This window comes from Lonchura striata, chromosome 5, assembly GCF_046129695.1.
Source record: "Lonchura striata isolate bLonStr1 chromosome 5, bLonStr1.mat, whole genome shotgun sequence".
NCBI lineage: Eukaryota > Metazoa > Chordata > Aves > Passeriformes > Estrildidae > Lonchura > Lonchura striata.
Genome location: NC_134607.1, coordinates 53896417 through 53906234, shown reverse-complemented (window position 1 = coordinate 53906234; position 9818 = coordinate 53896417). Strand labels below are relative to the sequence as shown.

General features: G+C 42.0%; 1 protein-coding gene across 2 annotated transcripts in view; it reads right to left on the bottom strand.

The window, feature by feature from the left end:
- Positions 1-772: 772 nt before the first annotated feature.
- Positions 773-9818, bottom strand: part of PLXNC1 (plexin C1) — a 70226-nt gene continuing 61180 nt past the window's right edge. For both annotated transcript variants that reach the window (XM_021527984.3, XM_077783558.1), the window contains 5 exons: positions 8364-8527; positions 7775-7922; positions 5822-5962; positions 5640-5714; positions 773-4025 (listed from right to left, as the gene is read on the bottom strand). In XM_021527984.3, coding sequence (XP_021383659.2) covers positions 3921-4025; positions 5640-5714; positions 5822-5962; positions 7775-7922; positions 8364-8527 — 633 coding nt within the window. In that variant the 3' untranslated portion in view covers positions 773-3920. The remainder of the gene's footprint in view (positions 4026-5639; positions 5715-5821; positions 5963-7774; positions 7923-8363; positions 8528-9818) is intronic.

Genomic DNA, 9818 nt, shown 5'->3' with positions numbered 1-9818 from the left:
CCACATCTGCCAGCATGGAAGGGTTGCAAAGACCAGCTGTCATCAGCTTCGTGCTTCTGTCCCCAGCTGCAGCTGTGTCAGCAAGGTGCTCTGATGTCAGGGGGCAGGGGAGATACACAAGCCAGGTAAGACTTGGAGGGCAGAAAAGGGTAATAGCGGGAAGAAGAATGATGGTCAGCACCTGGTCTGTGGACTGCCTTTCCCAGCTGGTCTTGGGCTTTCTTGTGTGAAAGCTTTTGTCCTGTCCCTTAAACACCTTCTCCTGAAAGAAGGATTATTGAGTTATCATCCTTTTTAACATGTTTAGTTTTTTAAAAGTATCATCACTCTCAGAGCATTTAAGTGGTGCAGTTGAAGTGAAAATCCTGAAGGCTGTATTGTGTAGCAGGCACTGCACAATCGACCTGTCTCTGACCTTTTGCTGCTTGCCACACCTGGGAAGGCAGCTGGGAATCCTCTGGCCAAGGGAATCCTCCTCCATTCAGACTCTGCAGGATGTCACTGCTCAGCAGCTGCTGGAGTTTAGGCCAGTGCCTCCCCTCCCCAGCATCATTAGAAGTTATATTGTACCTTCCTGTTCCTCTTCCCAATGCGATGGAAAAGTGCTGTGCTGACCTGCATGGATCTGTCCTGCAGCCCTGCAGGGCTGGAGCTGCAGCACTGCTTCTCATCTGATGCCACTCTGTATCTTACACTCCATTCCTTTCATGACCTCGCATTGTTACCAGTTGTGTTTGCCTTCTTGTAACCATTTCAAAGTACACAATCAAACTAACCTCCAAATGCTTTTATTCTAGATAAACCCATACAAACACCAACATGTATTTGTCATTTGCACTTTTTTTAACCATTCATTTTAAACAACAGATTAACTTCTGTACAACAGGAATACTTTACACATTAGTAAGATTTGACTTCAAACTAGGTGACTGCAAAATAATGCTCTGTAAGCTAGTGTTAGAAACACGCTGTTTGCCATAGCAGTTTGCCTGTAAACATGGGAAAGTAAGTTGAAGAAAAGTTAATTTTCATTTCTGAGGATGCGATTAGAACTGTTGTGTTGCCATAATACCCATAATAGTCAGAGGTGGTTCTTTTTCTCTGTGTAACAGTAATGGCAAATTGCAGATATGGAAAGTGTGCCAATGTTTTGTGTGCTGACCCAAACCTACCAAAAGAGCCACAATCACTTAATTATACTTCACATCACTTAGTGAGATCCACTTGATGGGTTACAAAATCCCAGTATGATTTAAAAATGGTTTACTAACAGTGACGCTGTTTAGGAGGCTTGAATAAAAGGCAATAATCTTATTCCAGGCTGTAGATAAAGCTACAGGGCCTGCTTCAACACATACTTAATCTCTAGAAATCATTAAAGCTATTGTAGCAAACAAGCAGTATTACAAATACAGAATAGGACTGATTTTCATTTTCTCATCAATATAAACACATATAGTGAAGTTCACAGGATCAGACCCACGCAAACAGATTATATTTTACAGCTTTTCAAGCAGAAATGTTGGAGTTGTTTTTTCTGCCTGTACAGAAGGTTACTGTTGAACAAAACTATCACAGTTCATTTGAATGCACTGCCAGCAAACACCTGAAGTAGAAGAGAACTAGCTGGAAAGTGTAATCCACTCCTGCCTCTCCTTCAGTATCAGTTACTGTGCTTTTTCTATTTATTTGATGCTGCTTTAAAAGGTTAGATTAAGAACAATAAAAATCAAGCCCTTATGTGCAGGTATTCCAAGCTCAAGTGCTAGTCAAGCCACGGTCCATTCTTTTAGGACGGAGGGCAAAATAGGTTAGAGGTGGGTGGGGTTTTTTCCAATTAAAATTGAATTTATCAAAATACATTGTGCCAGACAGAGAACTGCTGAAAATACTGCAACATTGTAGTGCAGTGTCCTGAACAAAGCCATACATTCCATCAAGTATAAAGTGTAAACTTAATAGCAAGTGTAAGACTTGAATTCCAAGAAAAAAAACCAACAAAGCCATCACAGTATGGGTTGGTTGGTGGCTGCCCTCTCTGGTATGCAAGAGGAGCAACTTGTGCAATCACATGGTAAGGAGGGGGCAGACCAGCAGGACTGTGTTTTGGTGTTTGCTTTTCTTCACATTAACAGCCTTGCTTCTGCCACTGGGATTGTGCTTGGGGCCAGCTGTCTTTGTGACCAGAGCAGGCAGCATTACCACGATGTCTGAGCTCTAGCGCTCCTCCAACTCAGCACCGTGTGACCCTCTGCTGCCTGGGAACCCTGTGCAGCCAGCTCTGGCTGCTCACAGCCCCAGCATTGGCTTTCTGCAACAAACCTGGGCCATCTGTGTCATTCACAGCCCATAGCAGCTTTCCCACTGCCAAGGCAGGTGACAGCTCTTCCCTCTCCTGTGGGCCACTGTGCTACACCACTCACCTCCAGTGGTGGATCCCTCCAGAAATGTATGGAAATGTATACCCTTGTCATGAATGCCTTACCTCAAATATAAGGGCATGTGACAGGCTCAGAATGTGCCTCCTGTGACCAAAGCAGAGTCCAGGCTGACAAACCATTTCAGCTCTGTAGTAGAGGATGGGGTTGTGCTGTAGCTGTAGCAGAGCCAGAGCCATAGCTGCTCCTCTGTGGCTTTGCTCAGAAGCCACTGCACTCATCCCAGCAGCACAGCCATGCCCCTGCTTTCCAGCTGGGCCAACTTTACCCACCAGTGCAAGTGTAATGGACACCTTCCTTCCAAAATGGCCAAGCCTCAAAAAACCCCAGCCAGACTAAGGCAGTTACCCCTCCCCACCCCAATCTCAGCAAGTTTCTATCAGTGTCTCAAACACCAGTCTTCCTGTTCTTAAATATTATTAAACCAACCTTCGACCTGACCCCCCACATGCTGGCTTTAGGTCTGTGAGGCCCTTTCACACAGATGGCAAGGCTGGCCAGGACTGTCAGCACTGATGCATGGGCTGATCATGCACCTGAGTACAGGTTTGTGCACCAAAGTGCAGCCATTGTCAGCTGCTTCACCAAATCATGTGTCCTGATACAGTGCAGTTTCAGCTGTGAAGCTGCTCACAAGTGTTTCACAGCATATTTAAGGATGGAAAGGTCAAAAATGTAAACACAGACTGATGGTGGCTGAATGCCCTTCTCCAAAAGCCTCTCCTCACCTCTTCCCCTCAGTGGTTCGCTTCACTTTGGATATGGAATTTCTAACCTAACAAAGGTAAGTCTGCCATGTGGCATTTGGCCGTCCAACCTCAGACCCACTGTGTCTGCTAAACACATTTATCCTAAATGTCACTTTGGGGCCAGGTTGTTGTTGGGTTTTTTGATGTGTTTGGGGTTTTTTGTTTTGTTTTGTTTCGGTTTTCTGGTTTGGTGGTTTTTTTTTGTTTTGTTTTGTTTTTTCTTTTTTGGTGGTATTCTTTTTCTGAACAGGAACTAGCGAACATTTGAAGGAAGGAAACTACAGCTGACCTGTATTCTCACCCTCACAGTTTGCCAAGCTGCTGAAAGGATGTGGCAAAACATCAGCTTTTTCTCTTAAAAAAAAAGAGGTAAGCAACTTGCAAGTTCATGTGGGCAACTCTGAACTTACAGTGTATTTTGCACATCTCCTATGACCTTATATTAAAGTAAGCAAAAAGCTTACTAGATGGTATTTTTGAACCAAAGGGTTATGTGTGCTCAAGTATCTAAAATGCGGACTCTGCCAACATTAGGTTCACTTTCACATGCTCCTGTGTGAATATGTAACCATGCCCACATTTTATTCCTGATCGTAGATTACGTGGAATGGTCAGAGTGGAGAAGAATGTCCAAATGTTTCAAACCCTGTACATAAAGTCAGTCAAAACAGTTCTGGGAGCAGAAGCACTAATATAAAATCCCCCACAGTGATGTTGTGAGTCAGTGCTCTGCTCAATACCATTTGCATTTTTTCTTTTCATCAAATAAGGCTTTTACTTGCTGGAGCTGTTTCTGGACTTCTTCAAACCCCCGTTCTCGCTCGAGTTTGCTGATAATCTGTTAACAATTAGCAAAAGAGAGAATAATTTTTTTAATGCTTATTTTATGTGCTGTTTTTTAAAGCCTGCTCTTCTGTACTCTAGCAGCTACTGACAGAAAAATGCATTGAGTGCCTGCCTATCTGTAAACATTCTTTTCTGACTTTAGCACTTTATTCTGGTAGTTTTCCCTTCAAGTCATTCTGATCACAGGATTTGCAACACTTCCACAAAAGAATGACTGAGCCAAGAAAAAAAATCCAAAACAAACCCAACACATGCTCATCTCGCAGAGTGTGAGGCAAGGTCAGTGCTCCAGTTTTTACCCTACAGAAGATTTGCAAGTAGTATTTTATTTCTCTTCCTCTGCCCTATAAGCTGAGGGCAATAAACTACCTCTTTTCCTCTAACTCACCCACTTGGCTCCAGCCCAGGTGATAGAATGGAACACTACTGCTGTCTGAAATCTCTGCTGGCAATGCTACACAGGGACAAGTCTCAGTAAACAATGAAAGAGATTTAGCTGCTCCCAGTCAAAAGCCAGAGGGAAGATTTCCTTCTAAGGATGAGCTATGTTTAGCCAGTACTAGCTTCAAAAAAGCAAAAATGGGCACTAAGACTAGCAAGTACGCCGAATTCTCCTGTATCAATCTTTTTACTGAGCTTAATAAAGGATGATGCCATTTTAAGTATCAGCCCAAGCTTGTTTCAAGAGGCAAAGATTTGATGCTAAATCCAGGTAATTTGAGATGTTAGAGATCAGAAGTGGTAAGCCAGCTAACAGGTGAATGAGAGCTGGATGACTACAGCAAGTGCTGGTGCTATGCTGCTGAGGATGAAAGAGAGAAAGGCCTGGTTGCTGGGAAACCCAGACAACCTGCTGGAAGCATAAGGAGGCCTTCAGGCAACACACCCCAGCAGCTCTTATCTGAGTCCCTGCACAGGCACACGCAGCCTCTGTTAAGGATGCTGAGCAAAATGGAGTGGAGAATCCTATCATGCGAAGTGGAGGACAGGGATTTTCTTAGAAAGCAGCTTACAGGTAGCCTGTGACTAAGTACTTTCAGCTGAGAAAATATTTCTTTTGTTAGTAATAGCAGGGACTGGAAACTATAGCTGCTTCTTTTTAAGAGAAAGACTATTAGAGGAGAGCATTAAGACAGTTATGATGGGAAAAGAGCAGACACCTCTTGATTTAAGGCTGTGTGTCCATCAAAGTGTTTGCACTGCCTGTTAAATCCAGAACCCTGGTGCTACAGTCTAATCTGATTTCTGAATCTCCAGGGAAATGGAGTGCATGCACAGGAGCTGTGACAGGCATTTGCAGAGACTCTGCAAACACAGTAAATCAAGAAGCCTCGGCTATATAGGAACTTCCTCAAAACTGCAGGGAAAATGTTACTGCTACTGTCTCTGTGCAATACAGCAGTGACAGTAAAGGTGCACTGAACCGTGGCCCCTCAGAAGGGTGGGGCTCCAGCCACCCTGGGGCTGTGCTGCTCCAGCCCCTCACAGCTCAGCAGCAGGAGGGGCTGCCTTTGGAGTGGCACCCAGCATGTTGCACAGCAGCCTAGTCCTTGGTTACTGTGCTACCCCACATTAAGGATTCAGCTGAAATTGCAGATGTGCTTACCTCATCATAGTATTTCACTATGTATTTGTAGATTTCAAACAAGGCCACTTTCTCATTAAATTCATTTTCATGCTTCTAAAACAGACAACAGTTCTGGTCAGATACTTCTCCTTTAAAAAAAAAACAACTTAACATGAAAGTTAAAATGAACTTAAAATGAAGTTGCTGCTTCTCAACCATACCTTAGATTCCTGAGCTAGAAATTCTTCAACCTCTGCAGTGGTCAATGGAGGCAGATCCCTGATGGCTTTGTAGTATGCTTTCACCTCCTTCTTGTAGAGTGGAATGTCCTTAGCATAGAGAAGTTTATTTGTTGGTGCTTCCTTAAAAGAAAAAATTTGAAGCCTTTTAACTTTTCACAGCACAGATTTCCTAAGGTTCCACCTCCACACAGTTAATTGCGTCTAATTGTGTCTATGTGACTCATTTTTCCTTGCTCTGGTTATATGCAAGGAACCAGCATTATGAAACAAAGATGCAAACCAGAGGCAGGATTTCACTAATAGTGTATTGTGTTACATGAAAATTGCCATGTAATTATTTCTATTGACATCAGGATTGATGACTTTTTGTCCCTCACACATATTTTTCTTTCTCACTCCCTCCTTACAGATCCCTAGACCTGAAAGATTATGAAAGCTGAACCAAAGGGTCTGAGGTCAAAACCCAGTTTACATACAGGATTCAGCAGTACTGCTGAAAGTTCCCTGGCAGTGACACAGCAGAGAGTCTTGTTAGATGCTGTCCTGGAAGAGGTTCCCCTAAATCTCTTCGACCCCTACTACTCCTATCTCTCAGGAGTTTGAGAGCATGGAGACTGCCAGACATGCACAGCCAGAGGGATTTTTCTTCACCCCAGGACTTCAACAACCCAGATCAGCACTAACCTATCTGGGAGCTTTAGGCTCATTTGAGGAAATAAGTGTTGATGCTTGTGATAGGAGCCAAAGCCCACCTGGAAAAATGATTTTCATAATGTAAAAATGGGGGCTGGTAGTTTCCTGCTTAAGCTCTGGTCAATAAATGACATAACCATGTGTTATCTTGTCACCACTGCTTCCAATGTGTGATGAAGTAATTTAAATGTTTGTTTTCTAAATGGCTAAAAGATGTTTCAAGATAAAAGCCTAAAAATCATGCAAGTAAATACATTTTAGTACTAAAAGGTCACATAATGTTTGCTGCATTGCAAACCTTTATCATGTTTCAGCACTCCTTTTCAAATAGCTAACAGAAACTGTTGTTTCAACAATTCTGCACAGTGGATGTTAAGCCAGAAACCTAACAAGCATGCTCATTTGCAGTTTTTCCATCAAGGAAGTGATGTGATTAGCTTTAATTTATGATACTTCACTCCTAAAGTAACATATATAAGCACATTAATTGCTATTTACCTTTAACAGATGAGCAGTTGGATTAGATCACATAGGAAATTAGACCATTTTTATATAAAATCTTTTAGGCTAAAAAGTTTCTAGTCTGTTTTTCTTGGTAGTATGAGCCTGAACAAAAGCCTCCTGCTTTGGTCCAAAGAAAAGGAAAATACCCTGGGGAAAAATGAAGTAATTTTGATCCCCAGAGTTCTGGACACTATACTAAAAAGTTTTTTGAATGTAAGATTCCTGAACTTGTTGCTCCAGCAAATAATTTTGGGAGCAGCTAATATATGTGAAAGGAACTGTTTCAAACTTCAGAGGTCTTTCAGTATTCTTACAGCTTCCACTAGCTTCTTGTGTTTTCTGCACATTGATGTATGGCAGACAAAATTTGGACTACTTACCAAATAATGTTGATGCTTTTAAGACCTTTGTTTAAAACTACATTAAAACTTCATTAGAACTTTACAATTTCCATCTTCTGCCACCTATTGTGTAAACACTGTGCAGAACTGAACTGCATAGAAAACAAGCAGTAGTTAACTATAAATAAGGCGTTCTCATAGCTGTATCTGTCTACTGGTGAATTCTTCAGTCTCAGGAGACAGAGCAATGAGGAATGGAAACTCAGCTTAATTAGGCCCCTGACAATTCTGTCCCCAATATCAGCAGAACCAGGATTTCATCATCGTAATCATTATACAGTTGAAAAAGACGTTAGTTGAGAAAGTAGTAGAAGACTGGAGGGGGCAGCATTACCTTCCCCAGTGTCTGTTCTGCGAGAGAAAAGGCATCCATGAAGGCTTGTGCGATTACAGACAAACAGCCATCTATGTGTGAAGTCTTCTTAATATCAAAGACAAACTGTGGATTCTTCAGTATGTTCACCCAGAAGCGAAGAGGAAGACTAGACAGGAGAAAGAACAAACATCTTTAAAATCAACCACTCAAATAGCACAACTGCTTTAGAATGGTCCTTAATTGCAACTGCACTCAGGGAACAAAGCACATTCCTGGCTGCTTTTTCACACTAAAAAAGGGGTCAGGGAACAAAGGCTACAGAGCAAACACATCTGTCAGGCACCCAGCTTCAAATAATGCTCTCAATCTGTAGCTACTTCTTTCAGAGTGTGAAGTCGGTGTGCAGACTGCACAGACCTGGAAGCTCTGGTGGTTCGTGTCATATTAAATCAATGCACTAAAGCTGCTGTTATCCACAAAGCCAAACCACATCTTATTCCCAGATATGCCAAAATCTTACTGTCCTGATTACACCTGACACAGATTCATTTTTGCAATTATGTTTTCAGAAAGCATACACACCCCTGCATATATCCTGTGGGCATACCTGTTGGTTTTCCATATGTGGACCACATCAGGATCAGTAATTTTTTTGGCCTCAGCCTGGGCATCCAAAAAGTCAAAAAAGTACTTGATGGCAACAGGTGCTTTATTGTTGGGTAAACTCCAAATGCTCCTGAAGAGCTTTTCAACAACTGAATGAATTGCCACCTGAAAAGCAACAAAGTAAATATTTTGTTACTATGACACAAGCAAAGAATAGGATGTTTTACCTCGGAGAGCTGTGTGTGCCCCAAGAAAACCACACACAAAAATTACACTATCCCTGTGGCAAACATCAAGCCCATAGGTTATTGGCAAACAAGACAGTAACAAAAATGAAACTACAATACATCACACACATTCTTCCATATATCACATGTCCTGTTGCTCTGCTTACAGGAGAATCATGGTGAACTCTGTGATATATCACAGGTGGGAAGAACTACTTGGGCTAATAAAGATAACATCAGCTCTTGGGATACTGTTGCTAAAATCATTTGGAATTTGTAACTGGAATTAAGAGGGAGGTGAGAAAAAAGCAGTTTAGCCAGTTTCCTAGGGCACTGGTCTTCCAGGTACCATCTGTGACACATGCTCAACACATGTGTTCATCAACACTTCACAGCCAAGTGGCTCTGGCACTTGATCTAATTCTAGGATAACAGTTTTGGGGGCTATAAGACACTAATGTTAGAGAGAAGAACTGAAATCTGGGTATTTCTGATACATAAGTGAAGATATTTGGTTCACTAAAGGAAGGCTTTGCTGCTGGACTCACTGATATAATCACAGAGTATTTATAAGTAGAGGCAAATAAAGCAAAACACTGTTTTGTGCTTTATTTCTTCACATCTGTTCTGACGCTCTGTTCAGCCCAATCTTCTCTTGACAAGAAGGATTTAATCATATCCTAGGGCCTTGATGAATACTGGCAAGTTCATTTCATGTGGTAAACTCTGTGATTGTGTCTGTGTGCATGTATGGGAGAGAGGGGAGCAGAGAGAGAGATGGTGAGATGCAATTTCCTTTAGTGCACAGCCTATCGTGAGAGGAATTTCACAGCAAAGTATATCACAGTTCTGTTGTTCAAGGCAGCAGCCTACTTTGGAGAAGGAGATGATTAATTTAAAGCCCTTTAAAAGGCCTGTTTCTAAAAAGCCTGATCTTTTCTTCTGTACCTCAGTCTTTCACCATAAGACATTACTGGTTTACTCCAACATTTCCTGAGGGCTCATGTTAGTTTTCACAGGTAATGAGAAATGACCAGTCTTCACTCTCACTTTGGGGACTGTCCCAAATTACTTCAGATGCTATCAACACCCTAATTAAATAATGATTGATAGATTTTTAAATGCAAGAAGCCTACAATGATCATCCCTTCAGGCCTCTTGCACAGCTCAGTATTGTGCACCCATTAATATTTTATGTAATATGCTGCTGCAGAGAGTTTTCTAACCAT